The following is a 24,767-nucleotide window of genomic DNA, read 5'->3' as shown; positions in this document are numbered from 1 at the left end:
GCTAAAACGAAGAGACGAAAAAATCAAGTTAGTGATTTTTTTTATTTTTTTATTATTTCTGTCCACATTTTACTTGCTTAAAAACATGTCTACTTCCCCACATTGCATAAACCATTTTTTAATTGTAGGTCTCCAAATCAACGGAAAATCAAGACAACACTAGTCAATCTCTGTTGCCTTCTGTACCTTATGCAGCTCACGATCATAGTACTCAGGTGATTAGCCAACATCTCTTTATTTATTAATTGATTTTTGATAATTATTTGATATTTCACGAGGATATTTAGTGTTTGTTTTTGCAGGATTCCGTCGCTTCGTCATCAACAATTGCTCACACCTTCAGTGGTTACCATCATTCTATTCTTTCTAAGGTATAATTTGTGTTTTTTAAAGTCATTGTTTCTCGATTAGAATTTATATGCGTACAATAAGAGAAACGAATCATGCGTGCATTAGGTGAATTTGTCGATTGACCCCATAAATTTGTTATCCACATTGATAAGCCAACACAAATACCAAGAGGCTTTCACTACAGCCTTAGAAATGCGTGATGTGTCAATTGTAAATTGGCTATGCTCCTAGGTAAATCACTTGATAGTATTGTGTTATTAAAATGCATCAATTTTAGATTTTAGATGTCTGAATATTAAAGCTGATTTTCAGGTTGATATACGATGGGTCTTGATTATGGATCCTCTCCCTTTGAGTCAAGAAGTATTGCTTCAGTTGTTGTGGTTTTTACCCTATTGTATCAATACCAACCCAGCTGAAATAATTGCTTGGATGACACACGTTTTTAATTCCATAATCCCAACTGATCCAGCAATTGAAATGCATGTGCGACCCATCTTCAATCAAGTTTATGCTGCACTCAAACATATATGTGTCCTGCCCACAATTACTGATGCCGTGCGGTCAACTATACGTTTTCTGATGAATGGTTTACTTCCACCTTGAGACCAATATGATAGTTAATAGTATTTGATTTATTATTTTGGTTATCGTTATGTTTTCTTCAGAACAATATAATGGTCTTGTTTTATAATATGTATGTGTTTTCTTGCAGAGCTAAAATGAATATTTTGTGTGGGAGTTGTAATGGAGCTAGCTTTCAGATGGACTCCTGGATGTACTGGAAAATATTGACTCCATTATTTTATTTTATTTTACTTTTTTTGTTGTTCTTATATGATGTTCATATATGTTGTGTACTAGCTAAAGAGGTTGAGGTGAATTTTGGATGGTGTATGTTATTTTATAAATACATGTATATGTAGTTTTATGTATATTATATGTTCATAGATGAATCGGATTCCTCATATTGCAAAAGTCTGGTATAATTTCAGAAATTTAATAATTATTCAGTTATTAATTGATTGATTTTGTGGATTTGGGTATTTGATAATGGTAGTTGCTGATGTGTTGCTTTAGAAGAATTGGTATGGAGGGTTTTTGAGTGATGGCTGATGGCTGATGTGCTGCTTTGGAAGAATTGGTATGGTAGTTGCTGATGTGTTGCTTTTAATTTTTTGTTCTCTAATTTCTTTAGTGGTTTTTGAGTTTCAGGTTGCTATTGGCTTGTGGATAGCATCTTTTATTGGTAGTCTCTTCAACTTTATTACTCTGGTCTTCATCGGTGAGTTACTTTGCTGCCCATCATCTAATAAAATGTGTCATCCTTGAAAAAACTGCTGAATTTTCAATTTAATTTATGCAGGGGTTCTTCTTAGTCTTTCAGTTCTTGTGGTTTAAGACAAGTTCCAGGACCACATTAATGAGCAGTTGTGGGTAGTGCTTGGAATCTGACAGGTGCAGTAAACTTTCACGTTTTTGGGGTCTTGAATGCTTGTAATATCTCAAATTAATTTAAAAAGATTAAGGATCATACTTGGCGTGGCTAATTGAGTTTTGATATTGACTTAGAACATTGGACTTGGAAGGTCAACTCTGATATTGTTACTTTTTTGTGGTCTTTTCCTGGTGTCCACTTGGCACAGCAGTCATAATGTTCTTGGCCATCAGGTTTTTTGGGGGCATCCAGATTAACAATTAAACTGGTTCAGATCATTCACGCATGTCAGCACATTTATGATAGTGCCATATGCTGAAGTTTCTATAGATCCCATTTAGGTCTTTTGTATGCGGCTTAACTACGGAAACTTGATCTTTTTTTTCTCTTTTTTTTTTTTTCTATATTTGCAATTCATGCATGTTGTTTCCGTGCCATTTTATAATTGTCTTACGTGTGTCATCTAAATATGTGTTGCAATCGTTTTGGTAGGCACTGAACCTGATGTTTGATGTTTCGTCACTTCTTGGTCATAATTTTGCTCGAGTTTGGGCTTTGGCTTCTAAAAAACTGACTTCTATTTAGATCGGCTAGCTAGGAGTAGACCATTTTTGCATGCGGAATGCCATGGTGAGGAGCTGGGGGCTGATGCTGCTGATCAATGGGATTGCTCGGATAATTCATACGTCCATGACTATGATGAGGTGCATGACTACGATGAGGTGGATGAACTTGAACGGTGGCTGCTAGAAGGTGAGGACGAGCTTGTTGATGGAGAGATGGGAGATGCTGAATTGGTAGAGTAATTTCCAAGATATGTTTCCAATTCATGCTAATCGATCATACATGTATAGGGTCATGGACCTTTTCTTATTTTAGTAAGGTATAGGGTCTTGGGTGTGGTTAAAATGCATGCAATTGTGCAAATGCGAATTGTGGGAAGAATCAGATGCAAATTAGTCAGCGATGGACGTGGGAAGAATCAGATGCGAATTGTGGTCTTTCAATTTCACTTTTACACACCATGTTAAATGTAATAATTAGAACAGGTTGTGCGTTTGTTTTTATAAATAGATTGAATTAAATCATGCAGGAAAATAAAAGATGTGGATTTATGAGTTGAAATCATGTAGGTTGTGTGTTTGTTTCTCTCTCTCTCTCTCTCTCTCTCTCTCTCTCTCTCTCTCTCTCTCTCTCTCTCTCTCGCTTGAATGAGTTGAATGTGGAATTTGATTTTGAAGGAAGTTCCTGGGATGGGGTTTCGTATTACACAACCAGGTTCTTCAGTTACAACATCACTAATTAATGGAGAATCAAAGCCAAAGCATGTACTTCTCTTAGAAATTAAGGTCGTCCATGGACAAAACTTAGAAATTTATTTTTTCAACAAGTAGTATTACTTCCATAGTATTTTTTCACCTTTCTCTCACCCATAGAAATAAAGGAAGCTTTATCACTTAAAAGATACCAAATTTGTCCATTTAGCAATATGGGTTTGACTAATCAAATACTGATTTTACAGATCAACTTCCATCATAACTAAAATTCAGAATTTCAATTGTTCAACTGGATAGAACGTAAAATATTTGACAATGATCATTTTCAACCTTCTTGTTTCCATCATTTTATTCTAATATCAAGTAGCCAACTTCAGAACCACTATAACCACTGAGATAAATTACAAGGCCCAAAATGATTACGACTAATGCTACCAAAAACATCTTTCTATTACTTTGACGCAGACCCAACTCCAACTGAAGTCTAGCATATTGTTCATTGTGTTTTGTTTCAATCAGCTTCTCAAGTCTGTCAATATTGGCCATTGTCATCTTCTCAACTTTCTCAATATCGGCCCATCTCCCTTCCTCCATGTCTCTAATATGTTCCTCCAATCTCTTCTTATAAGAAGTCATGTGGTTATCAGCCCACTTAAAAAAATCATAATCCCCAGCTTCCTGTGTGAAAACGAATAAATGTCATAAACCATTAACAAAAAAATAAGTCACAATTAATTAATTTTAAAATTACCTTATACTTTATACAGCCATACTACTTTCTTCCGGGGTTGTCACCAGTCCATGAGTACCTTAGACTTGCACGCACTCCACAGTAACATAACGGAGAGGGTCTTGACGCATCACTATTTATCGACATTTTTTCGGGCCTACGCAAAAATATATATATATATATTATTAAAAAAAAATGTCCACATTCCTTTGCCCATATATTTCTATCAAATTAATCAGCCAACAGTTCATTTTTTTTTGGTTTTTTTTTTCCCCCTAAAACCAAATCAGAACCAAGCAAAATCACTAACATCATCCAACAATCGAAACCAGCAAAATCACTAACACTATGCAACAACAAACAAAAGATCGAATTTTTTTCCCCTCAAACCGAATTGGAAACCACCAACAAATTCAAACAATATGATTCAATAATTTACTATTCCATGAAATTAAAAATGACTCAATAATTTCAAACAATAATTTTAGAGAGAGAAAGAGTGTCACTGTCTATGCTCCCAGGTAAATCACTTGATAGTATTGTGTTATGGGGCATATGTCTATGTTGGCTAAGCGACACGTAGTCGTGCCACTGCGATGACTCGTTTCATGTTTTCTAAAAAAAAAAAAACAGGTCGTCACATACATGACAAAAAAAATAAATAAATCGGACTATTTTATAAGCATAGTCCAGCAATATTACCTAAATACTCAATGAACCCAACTAAGTATCTAAAACAAAATAGGATTTTGACCTCATCAGCTGATAGTGTTTGCTTTAATTATTTCTGTTTATGCTTTACTAATTCAGTCCAATAACCCTCATATTCCTTTTTTTGTATAAGTTTCAGAAGGTAAGCTGAACACTTGCCTAGGCATAATACATAGGTTTTTGTATCCTTAAATGTATGTCACTGAATTTGTTTTAGTCCTATGATGCATGATACTCAAACTCATGATATCCAATATGCCTACTATGAACAACATAAGAGTAGAGCATAATCCCAAAAGTCCTAGAAGAAATAAACTCCAAAGTCTCAGATTCTGTTTAGATCACAGGAAAAATGATGGAAAAGAAAGAAAAATTGTTAAAATGCTAATGAAAGGAAGCTCATTTCTCAACAAGCAATAAGAGAAGTAAAACCTTGGAAACAATGATTTACTTAATCTACTAAAGATTAAGGAATTATACCCTAGATACAAGGATCTCAATCGCATATAACAAATTTGAACCAGGACTGATTCCTTCCTGCGCAGAAATATGAAATATATGAGTCCCAACAACCAATAACTAGGAAAAATTAATAATCAACATTCAGACACAGACATATGACATGCAAACCTTTGTGACTTCAGAAAAAAAACTTTAACACTCCAACAACAGTTCCTGATCCAATATGAACATATGCACCGATAACGGATTTTGGATGAACTACAGCACCAGTCTCTATGAGCGCTGTTGGGTCAATGGAAGCTGACTTGTGGAAAATCCCACCTCCATTATCCCATCTCTGAATGGGGCTTAGTCCAGCACCATCCTCTAATCTTGAAATTCAAGGCAGGTGGCAAATGCCAGTTAATGCATGATTGAAGTGAAACAATATGAACTTAAATAGCTCATGCTTTAAAAAAAAAATGCTAAGCTCAAAAAGACGTTTAGGATTCCAAATGGACAGTTAACAACCAACTGAAATAATACAAACGCAAATCAGCTTCACGACTCATGTTGGAAATGCATCAAAGTCTTCACATGTCTATTGAAATTCAGTAAAAACTATCATCATTCATAAATACACCTCAAGCTAATTATTTCATTACATACATTTATATTTACTGGGGAGGTTTCTAACACAACAGTATAAATGTGGGTGGGCAGTACCGAGCATCTAATACTAACTGTATAGCATGCTGATTAGTACCATGCACACAGCAATATTAGACTACGTGCTCAACGTTTTCGCATAATTCTAAGCTCACTTTTCACCAAGTCTTTCACCTTTATCTTCACCCAGTATAAAAAGTTCGACAAAATTACCTCTTCATTCTAAGTTATATGATTCTATCAATGCAAGCGCTTATCACTCATGTATAACATAGTATTGAATTCCATGAACTGTTTTGTAACAGGGTCTACTTTCACAAACATTTTCACAAACAGTACTACTACAAAGAACTTCAACCTCCATTAGTTCACATGACCCACCAGACGATCGGCGGTGAGCGAGCGGGAGACACAGGTTGAAGGAGGGCGGCGGTTTCGACGAAGGAGTACTCCGGTGAAGCGGCGCTGGCAAGGGGATGACCAGACGATGGAGGAGGCAGCACTTTACGGAGACAGATTTGGCCACCAAATCCGTCGGAGAGGAGATTTGCCTGAGAGAGAGAGGAAAAAAATTCCACTGTCTGTGAAGCAGCCAAAAAAAAAAAATTCACCCCTAGCAACAAACCCGGCCACACAGAGAGAGAGAGAGAGAGAGAGAGAGAGAGAGACCTATTTTTTTAGCGTGGCCGGCCGGAGACAGAGCTGGACTGAGACGAAATCTGCCGGAGAGGGACGCCGGACGACAGAGGAGGCCGACCGCCGAGAGAGAAGCCGACGAAGAGACGACTGAATCTGCCGGAGAGAGAGGAAATATGTCGGAGAGGGAGAGAGAGAGAGAGAGAGAGAGAGAGCGAGAATCTGCTGGAGCGGGACGCGCCGGACGACGGAGACGAGCGACCGCCGAGAGAAGCCGGTGACGTCACTGACCGAAGAGGAGATCTGTATGGAGAGAAATTTCAGAGAGAGAGAGAGAGAGGGATTGGGCAGCGTTGGAAGATGAAATGAAATTTGATTTTTCCCTCCCGACTGGTTTTCTAGCCGCATGAACCAAAACAAAAAAAATAATAAAATATTGCAAATCACGTCAACTTGTTGTGTGAGTGTTGTGAGACATGAGTGTAGGGATCATTCTTAGAGATGCTACTTTTACAATACCAACACAACACGGGCACAACACCCCCCAACAATCAGTCATCTTATCTTAAATATCTACTTTTTGTGCTTTTTATTAGAAGGTAGTGATACATGCACTACAAGTGCACAACTCAAAGGCACATTGGGTTTGGGCTCACACATGTGGGTCCCCCCAATGTGTCTTGGAGTTGTGTACTTTTTTTATTATTATTATTATTCAAAGTTCCTTCCAATATATATAAAGGAAATCAAACGATCAAATGTCTAGGGTTTCAAAGATTTCCTAATAAACCAAGTCAAAGTGGAGTAGAGTTTCTTCCACCCATGCAAAGTCAGACTCAGACCATTACAAATTACATCTGCTACAAATTCTACCTATACAACAGAATGATGCCCCTACATATACATGAACCTTTATTGGATCTATGAGAGGACACACATTATGAGCTATAAAATAGAGCAGACTGCATTAGAAAACGACGAAAAAAAAAAAAAACAATGATCCATCCGAGACGGTTGATGCTGAAAAGTCAGATTCCCTTTAAATCGCTTGCATAATTTGTGCTTTTGAGTGACAAACACCATAGCCATTCACTCCCCCATTTCCAGGTGGTTAGAAAAAACTGTGTGGGCACATCATTTAAAACCACGAACTGCTCATGCAATAACGCATCTTCATACTAAAATCACGAGAACCACCTAAGAACATGCAAGCATAATCGTCGGTGCCAAGGGTTACCGGCACAACAACTAAAAACTGCACTCCATCCTCTGCATGCCATCACAGCGAAAATCTTCATGCTGTCATCACCCTGTCGAACAGAGACCCTCGGCATGTTAACACCCAGATCCACGAAATCCTGCTCGAGCTGTGCGAACACAAACACTATCATTATCTGAGCAAGAATTGACTTGGCACAGATCTGATTAGTACCATTCAACCCACCCAGATATGTAGCATGTCCTCACAATATGCACCAAGCAATCCTCGCAGATCAACACGCTCGGAGATCGAACTGCAGAGGGAAAGCACAAAGCCAATTAAGAAGCCAAAATGCAGATTGAATGCGCTCCTCGGTCGATGTTTTAGTGCCCAAACAATCCACAGCACCAAGATGAATCAAATTACACAAACATTGGAACAAAAACAATTTCACCCATGACTGTGAAAACATTAATCCCAGAACAAAAATGAAACTACAAAGACAGAAAACTATATTTCAATTCCGGAACAGGATGGGACACAACTACTTTCTCCTCCAAGGGGACAAAAGCACCCTAAGAGAGAAAAACCCTACCAAAAACTAAAAACAACAACACGAATCACCATGGAAGCTCCTCCTCAACACCTAAAGTTGTTGTCTTCCTTGCTCTATCGTGGAAAAAATAACTGCCAGTCTGCCACAGAGTGAATCAGAAAGAGTGTTGATTTTGGAGTTGTGTACTTATAGTACACTTGTTGTAATTATAACATTTCCCTTTATTATATATTTATCTACTCAAGGGTTTGGTTTTTTGTTTTTAAGTTTGACAAGACTTAAGTTTTATGATATGGATAGAGTTTTTCTCTAATTTTTTTCAAGGAATTTTCTTCAATTCAATACATTAAATTGTTTCGTGTCTCTAAACATGTGAGAGATAACTTGTGAGAAGAATATTATTTTTTAATATAATTTCCTATAACTCTGTTTATTAAAAAAAACCTGTTTCTCACATGTTCAATGGACATATAACAATTTTATAGATCAGGTTAGATGGAAGTTTAAAGGAAAACCATATTTGTATGCTATTTTAAATTAGAGTTAAATAAATTTACACCATCAACTATCATTCATTTACATGCTACGTTGCTCCCATAAACTATCACATGTCACACTCAACTGCCTTTAACTACAACTTTTTTTTTTTTGCAAAAAATTAATTATTTTAAGGCAACTTGTTAAATCAGATGGCATATCAATCACATGGATAGCACATGCGTTTTAAAAAACGTGAAAATGATGAAAATATCCCGAGTTTTAAAACCGAGTTTACTTAAATACCCTCATTTTTTTTTTTAATATAAAATCTCAAGCAAAAAAAAAATACAAAAAACTAATAAACAACCAAAACAAAAATAGGGGTGGATGCTAAACTGTAGTGAGTGACCCTACCACCATTAAGGGTGGCTCGATGGTCATCCCTATTTTGCGCAATATTTTTCTTTTTGCCAGATTCAACGATTTGGCCTAATATATATATATATATATATTTTTTGCCTAAAAATGATAGTTAAAAGTGTATGAGTGTGACATGTGGCAGTTCATGGAGACGTCTTCTAAATAAATGATAGTTTAGGAAGTAAATGTATTTAATCCTTTAAATTATTATTTTTCACCTTTTCTTTTAACTTGTGTATTAGCTTGTACAAAACATAACAATTGATACGAGTATTTTGAGTCTCGGTAACATTGGATGACTTATTTGGATCATTGGAGAGTATCCGGTCCTTGTAAATGATAATTATACCCTTAGTTTTACAAAGACTAGATACTCTCCGATTCATTTGAACAGAAGAGGCTCTGTGTCCTTGGATGACATATGCAGCATACAAAATACCATTATTATCACAAATTTCTATTATTCATGTCATTTAGGGTACAAAAGTTGAATTAATCTAGAATTCATGGACCGCCAACCCGATTTCAATGGGCCTGTTTACGCTGTGAGGAAATTGGGCTTTGGGAGTTGAAGGATGTATGGGTTTTATGAGCCTCTCTCGGCCCAATAAGCAACCCTCACCGCCTCAGAAAAAATAAAACCCTCGATCTCGAATCTCAGTTTCTCGGCGAGGGAAGGGATTTATGGAAATGGGGTTTTGACTCTACTCGCACTCGCAGGCTTTACGCAGAACCCACGAGATCAAGGAGTGAAGAACACCAGTATACATACATACGCTTGCAACAAATCGTACGCCGGATTGATAGAGAAAGAGATTGAGAGAGACCTGCTCGGTTGTTAACCATTTAGCTGTTGCTGCAGAGGTGAAGAGAAGCAATGTGAGTATTCATTCATTCGTTCCTTTCTTCCTTCCGCTCTCTTTCTCTAGCTTTTGTTACTTTTCCTCCTACTCCTTAACGGTGTTGTTGGGTGAATGTTTGACTGCTTTCTCGGTTTGTTGAGAAACGTAGCAAAAACTTAATTTTGAATTTATTCATGATTTAGAGCATTCCTAGTGAGCTCGACAAAGCCCACTTTTAGCCAAATTTTGGCTAGTCAAAGCTCTCTCTGTCCGCTCCTCTAGTTCTCTGCAACTCACTCAGCCAACGGTCGTCAGGAGGAGGAAGATTGAGGTATTTCTCCTCTCCCTCCTCTCTCACCTCTCTCTCTCGTCAATCTCTCTCATGTTCTTTCCAATTTCTTCCTCTTGTCTTGCTTCAAGAATTGACTAGTGATGCTGGGGGGTTCCTTAGTTTTAAATTTTTGGGTGATAATCATGAAATTTGTAGCTTATTTGATGTACCCACAGGATCATGCTATATATTTAAATGAAGTAGAGAAATATTTAGAGAGTTTGATGTATGGTGCTTTTGGGAAGTGGCTAGCTAAAATAGCCAGAGTGTGTTATCAGCTTTAGTAGGGAATGAGTCGGAAACTTAATTTTGAATTGGAAAGCGAAAATTATCAAGCAAAAAATGATAATTTTATAGGGAATAAGACGAGAAATATAGATGAATGAGTTAGTTTCTAATTTATGGCATTTTTCCAGGTCTTCTTCTTCTTATTTTTCCCTTTGTTTCAAATTAGATTGGCATTGGAGGAAGAGAGATGCTGTACATAGTGGGTCTGGGACTGGGCAATGAGAAGGACATCACTCTCAGAGGTTTAGAAGCAGTGAAGAAATGCGGAAAGGTCTACATAGAGGCCTACACTTCTCTCCTCTCTTTTGGTCTCTCTTCTGATGGCCTTTCCACACTGGTACTACTTCCCTGCGCAGAATATCTGCTACTCTTCGTTTTCTTTTTCCAAAGCCCTCGATTTTTGGTTTTTTTTTTTTACACATTGGGTTTGCTTTTTTCTTCTTTCTTTTGTGCAGGAAAAGTTATATGGGAAATCAATCACACTGGCAGATAGGGAAATGGTAGAGGAGAAAGCGGATGAAATTCTATTAGAGGCTCGTGGCTTTGATGTGGCTTTCCTTGTTGTTGGGGATCCTTTTGGGTATGGAATATGCTTACTTATTATATTTTTATTTGGATTTTGTGGAATGCTGTAGTTGGATTATATTATTTATTTTTGTGAATTTGGGTTTTATTGAATTCTCGAGTTAAAGAAAAATGTGAATTATTCAAGTATTGCAACTGAAGAAACATTATTGAGTTTGAGAGATTGTTGGTTTTCAGCCCATTAAGGAAGTAAGAGAAAAATTGCAGAGCAGATATGAGAAGGTGGGGCTGCTAATTTAGCTGATCTGCTCAAAAGACCAGTCTCGAAACAAGTTTATAAATTTAAAGTTCAATTGCCAATGAGCTCTAGTTCAGATGGCAGCTGCTACTTCTATTACAACAGAGTGAAGGGTGGGGTTGTAGGTTCAAGACCCAATATGTGCATATGTAACTGACCAGTCAAATAAATAAATAAACAAATAGAGTTCAGTTAATCTTCAACATTTTGAGTCAAATCTTCCTTGGAGCTTAAACTTTGCATATAGTCCCAAATTACGGTTAAGAATCCTAAGTTGTATATGTACTTTTTTCTTGCACCTGCACACATGAATTTCTATGGGAATAATATAATCCTTTATTAGGATTCAATTGATATACTTGCTTCTTCTGTTTACAATTTGTTTTTGAACACAGAGCAACAACACACACTGATCTTGTTGTTCGAGCAAAGAAGATGGGGGTTGAAGTCAAGGTGGTACACAATGCATCAGTGATGAATGCAGTCGGTGCATGTGGGTTACAACTCTACTGCTATGGAGAGACAGTTTCAATACCATTCTTTACAGAAACATGGAGGCCTGATAGCTTTTATGAGAAGATTCAAAGAAATCGCATGCTCGGATTACACACGCTCTGCTTGCTAGGTGAGGTTTTCATGATTGGTTCAGTTGATGGAATGCAGATAAGTTATAGTTTATCAAAAATGGAAGAGATTGCTTGGTCTATAGGCTGCAACCTCCTGGAACTACAGTAAAATATTCACTGCGGTTAAATGCTATAGAGACTATGGATTTTTTAAAAGACAGGAGCTGTGAATTTTGCATTCACAACAATTTTCAAGCGACATATTTCTCAACATGCAAAAGTTATAATCCTACCTTAGGTATCACATTCTATCTTTTCTGGAACATTACTGTCTGTTACTTCACTCTTGTATGATAGCAAGCATAGTATCATTATGTGTTTCTCATCTATACCTCTATTATCATTGGGCAGCTTTTGTAGGCCCTTTTGTTGTATCAAACGGTCATTGCGTCTTTCTTGTTCAGAGACATTGAGCTCAAAGCTTTAGATGTCTAAAAAGCAATTTAGCATCAATAAAAAATTACTATTTATAGTCATGGTAGCATTAGGATTGCTATAATTTAATCCTTTCCTTCTTTATGGGACCAAAACATGTCCCATTCACTCATTTAGTAAAGATAAAGCAAGTTCTCTAAATTCGGGCTCGTTTGTAATATGTGCCTCTTCTTGATGTATCATACTCAAAAAATTCATTGCAAATTCTTCATCCCCGCAGATATACGAGTGAAGGAACCCTCACTGGAGTCTTTATGCAGGTCTGTACTTAAAAGTGAATGGTTGCCTTCTAAATTTTTTTTGGGTGTCATTATTTTACTATGGCTCTTAAGTACCAATGCATAGACTGATTATTTTTTCTCTGCTTTGCCCCTTGACTTCATTCAGAGGAAGAAAGCAGTATGAACCACCTAAATACATGACAATAAACACTGCTATTGAGCAGCTCTTGGAGGTGGAGCAAATGCGTGGAGAATCTGGTATGGTTTCTGCATTCTTCCTATCTTCAGGCCTTCAATTTCATTTTGTAGATGATTCTTTAAGTTTACTACTTGCTTAGGTGGCTCCTAACATTTTTTCTATGCTCCATATTCTGCCGCAATTAACTTTCAGTTGCCCTAAATTTGAAGTTTCTAGTTTTGCAAAAATAATTGTGTTATTTGATTATCGGCGATTCTTGCATTTTCCTGCAGCATACAGTGAAGAGACTGATTGTGTTGGGTTTGCTCGGCTGGGATCTGAGGATCAGATGATAGTTGTAGGTACGATGAGGCAACTGCAGACGGTTGATTTTGGAACACCTCTGCATTGCCTTGTCATAGTAGGCAAGACCCATCCGGTGGAAGATGAAATGCTGGACTTTTACAAACTTAAAGGAGAGAGTTTGGAACAGGTGGGTAATAGGACTGTATGATTTTATTTATTTATTTTTCTCAAAGAGGAAATAATATTGATATTATTTCTGTTTGAAACAAAAGTTTGCGTTTCTTGAAATTATATGAATTCCTGTGGATTGAGTTAAATGTTATTTTTATTTACCGAGAACAGTGAGAAGGTTAAAGAGCATCTATTTCCATAAAATATCCACTTTCCAGAGTTTGTGACAATTGAATCAACTTGGCGCCCAGTCCCCCACCCCGGTCCATTTCCAGCACAAGAGCATCGATCGATCTCTTTCGTTCAACAATGGCAGAGCATTTATGCTACAAATGTTAATCACACAGCAGCGGCCAATCAATTTCCTTTTGTACGAGGTCACGGTCACAATCTATATCTAATATTATCGCTTCGCTTCACCTACCAACAACAGTAATAGAAAAATGCAACTTTGTGCGCATGATTTTTACATCAACAATTCTCTCTCATTCTCAGAATCTCACCCTTGTTATCAACAACCAAAGGTCACCCGGCAATGGCGATACCTGAAGATGTGATGGTCCAGATTCTGCTATGGCTGCCAGTTGTTTCTCTATTCCGATTCAAGTGCGTTTACAAATCATGGTATGCTCTCACTACGCACCAAAACTTCATACAAAACCACTTCTGCCACAACCTCTCCACCTCCAACAACAACAACATGAGCGCTCATTTTCTCGTTCACCGACGCGATAAAGCCACCGGTGATTATCTTGTCTCTAGTCTTTCTTATGAACCACTCCAAGCACTATCTCTAACACAACCTCTACCGCCGCTGTATTTCGGGATCGACAGGAAGGTAGACGATTTTGTCGTGGGTTCTTGCAATGGTCTTGTTTGTCACTATGATAGCTATGACTTGAATATTGTTCTATGGAACCTTGCAACCAAAGAAACAAAGGTTGTCCCCAAATCAACCTTGCCCCGCTCCCTTGCTTTCTTTCACGCCAATACCAAAGGAATTGGATTTGGTTTTGATGCCAAAACTAATGACTACAAGATAATCAAGCTTCTTTGTTTCCATCATCCCAACCCTAACTTGTCGTCTTTTCAGATTGAATTCATAGACCAAAGTGAGGTTTATAGCCTACGCACCAATTCTTGGAGAAAGGTGGATAGCCCTACCTGTATAATTTTTGATGGGTTTAAAGGCACGAGGGCATACACAAACGGATTGCTTCTTGGTGGGGATTATGTGGGTGGGAGAGTATTTTATCGTTTGACATGAGCAATGAGGCATTCCTAATAACACCGCTGCCAGATGAAAGAATTGTAGGGGGTAAAAATGAGAATTGGAGACTTTTTTGTGTTGAATGAAAAGGTTGCTCTGGCTGTTGGAATCAAAGATGAATATCAGTCGGAGATTCGGTTTGATGTGTGTTTATTGCATGAATATGGTGTGAAGGAGTCTTGGAGTAAGCTGTTCACTCTTGGGCCTTTTACAGGAATTAGAAAACCATTAGGATTTTGGATGAATGACACAGCATTGTTCTTGGAAAGTAGTGATGGACAACTAGTCGTGTATGACCCCTCTACCAAAGAAATGTGTGATCTTCAGATTGATGGAGAACCACACTCGTTGCAGGTGATTACTTATATGGAAACCCTAGTTTCTGTGAAGGGAGGAGGAGATGAATTTGAAGTTGAAGAACAGGGTGGTTCATGAAAATGGTTGGATGCCCCATCTTTCTACCTGTTCAAGGGGCAAATATGAATTTGAAAAGCAGGACATACTTTCATGGATGCCCTAGTTTAGACCATATGTTTTGTTTGTTTGTTTATTGTTATCAAATTAATGATGTCTTCCTCCCTTGCCTCTCTTACATATAAACCTTATCCCTCTTACCTTCCACTGATGCTCTCCAAGGTGAAGCTTTTGCTGTTCATTTGACTGCTATGTTGGCTGTCTCCTCTGGTTGTGGTAGTCTCATACAGGAGGGTGATGCTCTTTTGGTTGTTCTTGCCATTAACAATCCCTCTCTATTCTTTTCTTGGACTTTTGCTAATTGTATTTATTACTTCTATCTTCATTTTAAAGATGAAATGCTTTGAACATCTCGCAGGACCAATTATCATGTAAATGCTTTAGTTAAATGAGCCGTTTCCCTCCTTGTTTTTGTAAGCATTCTCATAGGATCTCTTATTCTCTTTTTTATTCGGATTAGAAGTGGGAAGATGCTCTCCCGTAACCTTTTTTCCTTGTTCAATTAAGAAAAAAAAAAAAAAAAAAAAATCTCACCAAAACATTTTCAATGGAATTAATTAACACCACTCCTTCGTCATGAAATTACAATTTTTTTTTTTCCTTAAATTCTTGGTTGGAATATGCTCATCATCCCTGCCCAATTAAATTTATATGACAAGCAAAACAAAACATCATATCACGTGAATATTTGCTAATCAACTTCCTTAAATCAAGACTACATTGAAGAACACAGAGCAATTAACATAACATCTACATTACTGTTGTGGTGTAAAAACAGGGTGAATTTGCATAGAGGAAGGAGAAGAGTGAAAAAAGAGACAAATAGCTGAAATGTCATCCATGGCAATCGCACGCCTCTTGCGCTTCCATGCATGTGCAGCAAACTCAACAAGACGCTTCGCTGAGTTTGTCCTGTCTGGTGTGGAAGACACAATTTCTACTGCTTCTTGATTGGATACAACATCCCATACCTAATGGAGAAAAGCAGTGAACACGTTCAGCAATAACAAAATGTTTCAAGCAGAAACGAAATAATCCAAAACTAGGAGTATATAGATTGGTAAGCTCTTTCTTGGATGGTGCAATATGTCTTTCATTGCATTCAAAATTGCACCCCGCAAGGCATGTTCTAAGAGCTGTCCACGTGAGCAGAGTGGTACCGTTGCACCCCAATAATCCCTCCCTCAACGTGATGCTCCCGTGATTCGAACCCATGACCCTAGCTTTGATACTATTTATTGGATCAGGCCTTTGACGATCTCATCTGAAAACCAATGGGTGTCCAGTGAGAGAAGCCAAAGCCTTTTATGACATTCGAAATCGCACCCTACAAGACATGTTCTAAGAGCCGTCCACATGAGTAGAGTGACATTGTTGCACCCCAACACCACGAAGGGTGCTCTGCTGCACTTGTGTCTTCATTAGTAATAAGCATTAGCTTGAGTTTTCATGAATACATTACAAAAGTAATTACTGACAAAAATTATTTCATAGATTTTCTATCAAGAAATGGCGTAAAAAACTAATATTCTCTGTATCAGAAACCTAGTTTTCAACCATTAGATCTCTATATAGGCACAGATATGAAGTCATCATAGTACTCTAGGAGACAAATCAGTAGAATATCCTCCTTTTAAACTATTTTATTCATTTTTTTTTGAGTGCATAAAGCCTAAATCTACCAGGATTAAAGTGCATACCCCATCAGTTGCCAGAACGACGAATTGGTCTCTGCTGGTTATATTCCTTTGTGTCACTTCCGGCACAGAAATTAGTCCAAAACCCTTTACGCAGTAATCCCCAAAGGCTCTAGACATTGCCAGTCCAGGTGATTCCTCATCTGGCAGCCAGACCCTATGCACCCCTGGCTCGTCGTCTAAACAGAATACTCGCCCTTTACACTCAACTATCCTCTCAGCCTCCACTGCAAACAAAATCAACACAAATGTTAGACCCCATTAACTTTCTTTTTTCGGAAATGAATGACAGAAGTTTTGAGGAGTGTGAGAAGACTTTGGAGAAGATTAAGTCATTTTTGTTCAAAACTTTGCATCTTTGGACATTGCTTATATTTCTTTTTTGACAATTTTTTATAGTGATTTCGTTGTTCTTTTTGCTCTTTCTAGTTAGGTGGTTCTTCCTTTGTACTTAGGGGCGCCTTTACGCTTTTTTTCATGCAAATAGAGAGAGAGAGAGAGACTAACGAGGTAAATTGGGCTTGAAGTCAACAGTAAGCTGAACTGGTTCCAAGCTTCCATCATCTGAAGTGGTAGCCAACACAGCACGAGAGTCACCAACATTTGCAACAACAATGAGGTCACCCTGGAAAAATGAAAGTGTCAAGTTAATCCGGATAAAATTTTATTAATAACAGAAATCATTCTTTACTAGAATATTCAGTCTATGGTATTGGGGCTTCCCCCAATTCCAAAAGGAAATCAGCAATCATGTAGAAATTATCACATTTGAGATGGTTTTTCATAGTCATCAGTCATGCCCAGTCTATTCGCATGAGCCACTCCCTCTTCCTAATAAAGACTTTATATGAACCAATAACTGATAACAAAGAGAGATCACCTAAATTTTCACCCCCAGGTTTGCACATTGAGTCTATTATCAGAAGTAGCAATCTCAATTACCTGTCTAACAATTGTGAGGGCAGTTGTTCCGCTATTGAATGAATCTATTTTACGTTGTTGCTCGAGTTCTTGATCGATGGCAGCACAAGTCTTTAGGTAGGAATGCTTCCATATATTAAACCAATGATCCTTTTTATCAGATTCCAAGTCACATTCTGGGTCAATAGAAGCAACTGTCTCCTGCCAATTGCATAGTAAAGATGGTGGCATCGATTCTCTGACCATTTTTGCCACAAAATGGCCCCATGAGCCATGCCCATCAAAAATCCCACAAAAGATCATGTCTTCTTGGCATCCAAATTCCTACCACATTAACATTATAAGTGTGAGAATGCTCCATTCGATTGCCAACAAAGAAAATGAAAATGTGTCATTGAATCTAATGTAAGGTTTTACATTATTGTATCGGGTAGAACAATTTAAGTTTTCATTTTTAGTTCTACTACTGCGGCTAGGCAATCAAAGATGGAAAGTAAGAAATCTGCCAACGTTCCAAGCATACCTCCCACACGATGCAGCAATCCTGGTTCACTCCTTTCTTGCCTCTCTTTGAGAAAACTGAGGCAAAGTTGTTAGAACCATCAACATTTACAGTGCCAGAAGTGCGTAAAATCAAGTCATTCTTCTTTGCCTCCTTCGCCATTGCCTCTGCGGCTTCTCTTCCAGTACTGCATTTGCCAGAATTCCTCCCCTTTTTGAATGAAAACGACCTCGCGATCCCATTGAACATGGAGGATAAATGCCCCATCAGCTATGAAATTCAATTTCCACCACCCACTGATATGAGGAGTGGTGCTTCCTTTTTGTAGACTCAGAAACCTGTGAACATTCAAAATTTATAATAGTCACATAAAGGACACAGGGATCTCGGGATGAATGAGTTCAAAGAAAAGAAAATCCTTAAATATTCCTAAGGAAGGAAGCCTTTTTCTATATTTTTCTCTGACATTCTTTCTTGGGAACCAACTAGAAGTACATTGAATGGAGTGATACTGTAACTAAAAGACATGATCTAACTCAGAAAGCTAAGAACCTCAGAATTTATTTACCAGAAACAAACAAAAAATTTTGAATCTGAAAAACATTATAGAGAATATTCAAATTCTTACATGGAATTCCAGCATTGCATATGGAGTGTTTTTTAATCAGCAGTCCAGAATTTTTTTAAAATAAGGAGAGAGAGAGAGAGAGAGAGAGAGAGAGAGAGAGAGAGAGAGAGAGAGAGAGAGAGAGAGAGAGAGCGAGAGAGCGAGAGAGAGAGAGAGAGAGAGAGAGAGAGGAAAAAAACTTTAAATTCATTCACCTTTGCAGGCTATGCTGTTATGAGTGCTTTGTTTTGCAGCTGAGAAAACGTAAATAGATCGAAAGACACAAGTTAAAAACTTTCTATTCTTTTTCTTTCTTTAACTTCTATCCTCTGAGAACAGAATAAATGGAAAAAAGAGCGAAATTCCGATCCTATTTTTGCCTTTTCTTCATTTGCTTTTCTGTATATTCTCAGCTTCCAGACAAAACGCTAAGCTATGTTTGGCCGCTTAGACAATGCATGAAGATTTAGAAGGAAAAATATCTGAGGCTTCAGGTATTTTACATCATTTAGGATCCAAAATGGCCATTAAACAGAGATCAAAACAGTTTATTACTCGACTGAAATGAGCTTTTAAATCTTAAAGACTAAACTAAAAAAGAATTGAATTTTTTTTTTTTTTTTAAAAAAAAAGATTCATAATTTTCATTTTCTCTTTTCTTCCTCAACTCTCCTGACGACCAAACAAAACCCAGAAAGAAACATTAAATGAAGAAAAAAAAAAACAAGCTAAGTTGAGCTTCCCATCCATCACCGACTATGGACCACACAAAACAGACAGTTCGTCAAAACTTTCTTTTCGATCCCAATTTTCTCACCAACCCAAACAACACCCAGAAGAAAATTCAAACAGAAAACACGTGATAGCTGAGCTTCGCTTCTCATCCATCAAAAGCTTAACCAAAACCAATGACTTCCCCGTACGTGGTTCTTTCATCGCCAAAAACAGAACCTTAAACAAAAAAGCAAAAACCAAACCAATCAAATATGTAAAAGACCTCGAGTTTCGAGCGACTTTTATGTTGGATGACGAGGAACTAGAGCGCCGGAATCTGACGCAGTCGCCGGGAAATGGGCTTTCCTCGCCGGAACGTGACAAAACTCCGACCAACCGAGCTGAGAGTTGGAGAAAACGAAGCACAAGAACCTTGGCAGTCCATTATAGTAGGGTGTTTTGTTTGGTTGTGGTTTTATGTGAGAAGAAAACAATGGGAGAGGGAGAGACACTGTGTTGCATACAATGATACAAACGACAATCACTGTGCGTAATCTACCTCCGTATCCGTCTCTGTTTGTTCCTCTAACTTATTTCTCTGCTTTTATTTCTTTCTTTCCATTAATAATTAGCCTCCTGATTTTTTTACTAATTTCTTATATATATATATATATATATATATATATATATATATATATATATATATATATATATATATTACAAAAATGTAAAATCAGTTTGCCTAATTACAATTACTTCCATATTAACATGTCAAAAAAAATAATTTACTCTTTTCAATTAAATTTTATTAACCGTTAACTGACTTAATAAATTCTATTAGTATGATACTGATTTAAATAAAACATATATCACAATTTTATTGACCTAGACATGTGCTAATAACGAAATTTGTTATATTAGTGGATGAAATTTGATTGTAGAGAGTAAATTAATTTTTTTTTGACATATTTCAAAGATTTTTGAGTTTATTTTTGATATTACATTGGCCTAATTGTAAATCAAGTAAGCCACGTGAATTAATTTTATATTTTTTATTGTTGACATATAGTAGGTAGTTACTGTTTCATAGCAGACAAAAAAAAAAGAAAAAAGAAAAAAGCTGCTATATGTAATGAGCTTTCACATTTGTCTTTCTTCTCTCTTCTTTTCTTTTAACTTCTACGTTTGTAATTTATAAATATCATGTTTGTGATACTATTCATATAAAGAGAAATATTCTTTCTTCTTCTTCTTCTTTCTTTTTCGTTATTTTTTTTTTTTTTTTTGGTGACTACTTGACACCCTTTTTTTTAGAAAGATAAAAGACGAATAGAGAGATAACCGGTTTCAAGCTTCTAAAAAAAAAAAAAGGTGTCAGGTCAGTATAGAATGACAAAAAAAAAAAAAAACACAGTAAAAGCTTAGCAATTAGCATTTCTCATTCATAAATGCAATATATGGCTGACTAATTCTTCAATATTTTTCTTTTAGTATACGTGAGATCTTGAATATATGATGGTTTTTTACACGAACTTGATACGAACCAAACACTAAATTAATTTTATAATTTTATATTTATGTTTGAGATACGAACCAAACCCGACACACTTAAACCCAAAACACAACCCAAGTATATCCATAAGCAAAACACAAGAAAATATGTAGTTTACCTCTCAATTATGGTGTGTCCATGTCCATCCTTATCAGGTGCTGTGTTGGGGGCTGCTTGCATAGTGCATGTGGTGATATGGCAGACGCTTTGAACAGTTGATAGCATCCACAAGTTTTGGAACTTGCCCTTCTCATATATACGGTCTTTTCGGGCTTCTTGGAAGCCATTTCCAAATTTATAATATTTATTGAAAGAGATAAGTACGGAATATTTAAAAAAAAAAATCAATTATTATATATGGATGCCTTTTCTGGCCTAATAAGATAAGATAAAAATTGAAATTAATCATAGAATACTAACATTTAAATAATAAAGTGGAAGAGATTAAGAATGTTGGAGTTGTATTATAAATATATATATATCTGTCTACTGTCAACCATACACGTGTCTCTTTCTTGGCCAACTGCTTCTTAATTTTTTTTTCTTTTAATTTTATGGACTAATAACGTACACCGACCCAATTCAAATATATTAAGAGTCGAAGAGATAATGAATATATTTAGTTATTCTAAAAAAAAAAGAAAAAGAATATATTTAGTTGGTAACGGTGAATAATTATTTTAGTAAAAGGTGACGATTAGGAAGCAAATCAGAATAAAGCAACTCAGCAGGAGAAAAAGAAGTAATGATTTTAAATGGAGAACAGAAAAATAATTGTCCGTTTGAGTTTGCATCATATATGATGATTATAGTGACATAATGATTAAACTTTTCAATATATATATATATATATATATATATATATATATATATATATATATATTGTAGCGACAAGGTCGTTATTGATTTTTTCAAATCAATCAAGCTCATAATTGATAATTGACAGTTTTGCACACTTTTTTAGACGTTTATTTTCTGGCTTGAGGAATTTAAAAAATAATAAATTTTAGCCTGTTTGGCTTTCTTCTTTCTTCTTCCTTTTTTATTTTTATTTTTTAATTTATCTTTTCAACTTTTTTACCCTTTGGGTTGTTGTTTGGTAATTTAAATCCTCGTTTAAATTACCAAACACCCCATTTTTCTTTTTTTAAATAAAATTATTAAAAATACAATATTTTAAGGTGATGTGCTATAACAGATGTTAAAAATTTGGACCAAAAACTCACGGAATGACCTATTTTAAATTCGCAAAAAAATGAAGGAGTAAAAATTGATTTTTAAGCAGTAAGTATTCGGGAGTTTATTAGAAATTTACTCGTCTATTAAAATCAAATGTATTTAAAGTATGAGATTTTCACATATATTTGAATAGGAGAAATGCTATATACCAAAATTTTGTCTCATAACTATCTCACAAATGCTGATGTAGTAGGCTCAACCAACCCTTGAATTTTTATTTTCTTATTAAAAAATGACTAATTTAAGAGTTGGTTCGGACTACCACATCAGCATTGTTATATAATTGTGAGATAAAAATGTAATTTATAGTACCACTCTTTTAATAAACTAAGTTGGAGAATTTTCACGACCCAATTTGAAAAAAAAAAACTGTGCTATCAACTCATACGAGACAGAGATTCAAGACCTATTAAACCACCAAATCTGGTGTGAAATGCAAAGTTTTTAATTCCAAGTTTTTCGTGAGAAAGAAAGAGAGTAAAATTAAATCTGAACCATTAAAAAACAATAAGAGATCTCCAATAACTTTGTTTAACGCACTTGAGCTGAATCCATATTTCTTAATATTGGAAAAAAGCCGATAACAATCCTACGCTACTTATGTAACATTTCGGTCTCATATTGTAAAGAGATGAATAGCTCACATAGAATGAGTAGTTTATAAGAGATAGTCATGAGTGTTAAGTCTCACACTGTTTAGTTACTAGGTGAAATTAAGCTTTATAAGAGATTTTATGAAATTTTCAAATTGACTAATCATTTTAGAATAATAGTACAGATGTGACTTAACATTTTTTCAATTGATCGTTACACCTTGAAGGAATTTTGGTATCTTCATACAACATCCTTAGGAACAAACATGTAAGAGCTGCATCATAAAGATCACAATTCCAAGTACCGACACGGCCGCATAAAGTTCTTATTTTTTTAGGAATAAACTTTAAAATTAGTATTCAAATTCAGGTACCATATTAAATCAGTAATTATTTTAAAAAAATAAAATTAAACTGATAAAAAACAATAGATTTTAGCATTTAATTAATAGTTAAACCTTCCACGCATGTTTTGATGACCAAATCTAGGCAACTGAGCATGCAATTCAATATTGAGTATCAGATTCCCATTTGGGTGTTGGTAGGCCAACCTGATCTTCCATAGTTCCATACAAAACCTCCTTCTTCTTTTATTTTCTTTTTTAAAAAAAAATTATTATTATTTATTTTTTTAATTTTTTTTTTAAAAAATAAAAATTCACAAACACAAACGTCCTTTACGAACCAGTCATTTCCTTGTATGTGGAGGTCAAGCAAAGTTCACGATCAGATGGTCCCACTCCCACCTATAGTAGTATAGTACTACTATACCATCATGGCTGACCAGTGACCAGGCACTAGGCAGTGCCGGATAGAAGACCCGAGAACCATATTCTTTTGTGGGCCCCCATGATTCTCTAGTCGGTAAAAAAACGTTTATCTCCATCATGGGAAAGTCATGGTGTGTATAAAGTGATCACCCGCCTTTCAATTCTCTGTGCTGGTCCACATGTGAGAAAAATTGATCCAGATGACCCATGATGATCAATGGATCATCATACCACAAACAAACGTACAAATGCTCATCACTGAGACCCACCAACATTACGTGTCGAGCTATAGAAACTCGAGTAGACTTGGGTTTGGATATGAGTGCCACACCCAAGTTATTTCTCTTTCGTGTTGCGGAGGTACACATGTGACATGTGATACATGCGGCATGCGGGATGGAAGTCGGTGCTAAGCGAGGGAGGGAGGGAGGGAGTCTGTGAGTGCATGGAGGGCCCAAGGCGTAAGGTGGGGTCGTGAGTTTAATCAAATAAAAGGGTGCCACGTAATGACCAAACAATCACATGTGGGGCGGTGCACTGGATAACGACGTCCATTCCAGAGAACGCGTCAAAACGAGGCTTCTCTTTGTCTATTGGTAGGTGCGGAGTCTAAAGAAAGTTGAAGAAAATTCAAACTTTTCAGTGTGGGTCCCGTATATATATGACTTCTGACCCATCACGCAACCGTTAGATATGTTCTCTTTTTATATTACATCATTTGTAATCTTTTTCCTGTTTGAAAATCTCTGGCACCTTCTTTCCTCTGAATTATTTTTGAATGATTAAAAAATAAGATTGATGTGATTTGAAATTAAAATAATTTATATAGAAAAATAAAATAAAATTGTATTATAGTAAATTTTTTATTTAAAAAGTAATAAAAAAGTGTTAATGTGATATAAAAAGTAAAAAAAAGTTCAAAATATTTTGAAGTTGATTTTTTTTTTAAAGAAGTAAAAATAAGGAAAGAGGAGAAGAAAATAATTTCAAACGATGCCTTTTTCTAATCTTTTGATTTTAATAATGTACGTAGTGATCTAATAAACGGGGAGATATTTTTGGCATAATAATAATTGTAGTGTGCTTAAAAAAAATTAGAAAAAAAGGTAATTAATGATTTCTGATTTTTTTTTTAATAAATTTTTTCAATTATTCTATCGGTATATGGGGGGTGAAGCTTGGAGACAAAAACAAAAAAACAAAAAATTTAGATTGAAGTGATGCATTTTTGTTGGTTTGTTGTCTCTCCCTCTCTCTTATTATCTTATTATTTAATCAATATTTTATTATTAATCAA

At 36.1% G+C, this 24,767-nt stretch overlaps 3 protein-coding genes across 5 annotated transcripts; 2 read left to right on the top strand and 1 right to left on the bottom strand.

The window, feature by feature from the left end:
- Nucleotides 1–9,562: 9,562 nt before the first annotated feature.
- LOC133852231 (probable diphthine methyl ester synthase) lies at nucleotides 9,563–13,299 on the top strand. Of its 2 annotated transcripts, XM_062288939.1 has the most exons (8): nucleotides 9,563–9,789; nucleotides 9,956–10,083; nucleotides 10,538–10,708; nucleotides 10,827–10,951; nucleotides 11,590–11,819; nucleotides 12,476–12,515; nucleotides 12,643–12,734; nucleotides 12,948–13,299. In XM_062288939.1, exons 3-8 carry the CDS (start codon nucleotides 10,559–10,561, stop codon nucleotides 13,166–13,168), a joined length of 858 nt encoding a protein of 285 aa, XP_062144923.1. In that variant the 5' UTR covers nucleotides 9,563–9,789; nucleotides 9,956–10,083; nucleotides 10,538–10,558; the 3' UTR covers nucleotides 13,169–13,299. The 2 variants fall into 2 exon arrangements, with proteins under 2 accessions (XP_062144923.1, XP_062144924.1); XM_062288940.1 differs by lacking the exon at nucleotides 9,956–10,083.
- Nucleotides 13,300–13,375: 76 nt separating this feature from the next.
- LOC133852232 (F-box/kelch-repeat protein At3g06240-like) lies at nucleotides 13,376–15,228 on the top strand. The gene is made up of 2 exons (XM_062288941.1): nucleotides 13,376–13,508; nucleotides 13,627–15,228. The coding sequence occupies exon 2, from the start codon at nucleotides 13,667–13,669 to the stop codon at nucleotides 14,396–14,398; it is 732 nt and encodes a 243-aa protein (XP_062144925.1). The 5' UTR covers nucleotides 13,376–13,508; nucleotides 13,627–13,666; the 3' UTR covers nucleotides 14,399–15,228.
- A 323-nt stretch (nucleotides 15,229–15,551) lies between these two features.
- LOC133852230 (probable protein phosphatase 2C 34) lies at nucleotides 15,552–21,122 on the bottom strand. 2 transcript variants are annotated; one of them, XM_062288937.1, is made up of 6 exons: nucleotides 20,987–21,122; nucleotides 18,017–18,333; nucleotides 17,515–17,817; nucleotides 17,080–17,197; nucleotides 16,576–16,799; nucleotides 15,552–15,846 (listed from the first exon to the last, which is right to left on the bottom strand). In XM_062288937.1, exons 2-6 carry the CDS (start codon nucleotides 18,260–18,262, stop codon nucleotides 15,631–15,633), a joined length of 1,107 nt encoding a protein of 368 aa, XP_062144921.1. In that variant the 5' UTR covers nucleotides 18,263–18,333; nucleotides 20,987–21,122; the 3' UTR covers nucleotides 15,552–15,630. The 2 variants fall into 2 exon arrangements, with proteins under 2 accessions (XP_062144921.1, XP_062144920.1); XM_062288936.1 differs by lacking the exon at nucleotides 20,987–21,122 and adding an exon at nucleotides 19,600–19,927.
- Nucleotides 21,123–24,767: the final 3,645 nt, after the last annotated feature.

This window comes from Alnus glutinosa, chromosome 12 (genome assembly GCF_958979055.1).
Source record: "Alnus glutinosa chromosome 12, dhAlnGlut1.1, whole genome shotgun sequence".
Lineage (NCBI taxonomy): Eukaryota > Viridiplantae > Streptophyta > Magnoliopsida > Fagales > Betulaceae > Alnus > Alnus glutinosa.
The sequence above is the reverse complement of the archived record's forward strand: the minus strand, read 5'-3'. Positions and strand labels throughout refer to the sequence as shown.

Excerpts from the sequence above, each read along its gene's own strand:
- LOC133852231 (XM_062288940.1), top strand. The coding sequence starts at position 10,559 with ATGCTGTACATAGTGGGTCTGGGACTGGGCAATGAGAAGGACATCACT. Across the intron at positions 11,820-12,475 it reads ACACACGCTCTGCTTGCTAG|ATATACGAGTGAAGGAACCC; the intron begins GTGAGGTTTTCA and ends TCATCCCCGCAG. Across the intron at positions 12,516-12,642 it reads TCACTGGAGTCTTTATGCAG|AGGAAGAAAGCAGTATGAAC; the intron begins GTCTGTACTTAA and ends GACTTCATTCAG.
- LOC133852232 (XM_062288941.1), top strand. The coding sequence starts at position 13,667 with ATGGCGATACCTGAAGATGTGATGGTCCAGATTCTGCTATGGCTGCCA.
- LOC133852230 (XM_062288937.1), bottom strand. The coding sequence starts at position 18,262 with ATGGGGCATTTATCCTCCATGTTCAATGGGATCGCGAGGTCGTTTTCA. Across the intron at positions 17,198-17,514 it reads CCCTCACAATTGTTAGACAG|GGTGACCTCATTGTTGTTGC; the intron begins GTAATTGAGATT and ends TCATTTTTCCAG. Across the intron at positions 15,847-16,575 it reads TCGTTCTGGCAACTGATGGG|GTATGGGATGTTGTATCCAA; the intron begins GTATGCACTTTA and ends TTTCTCCATTAG.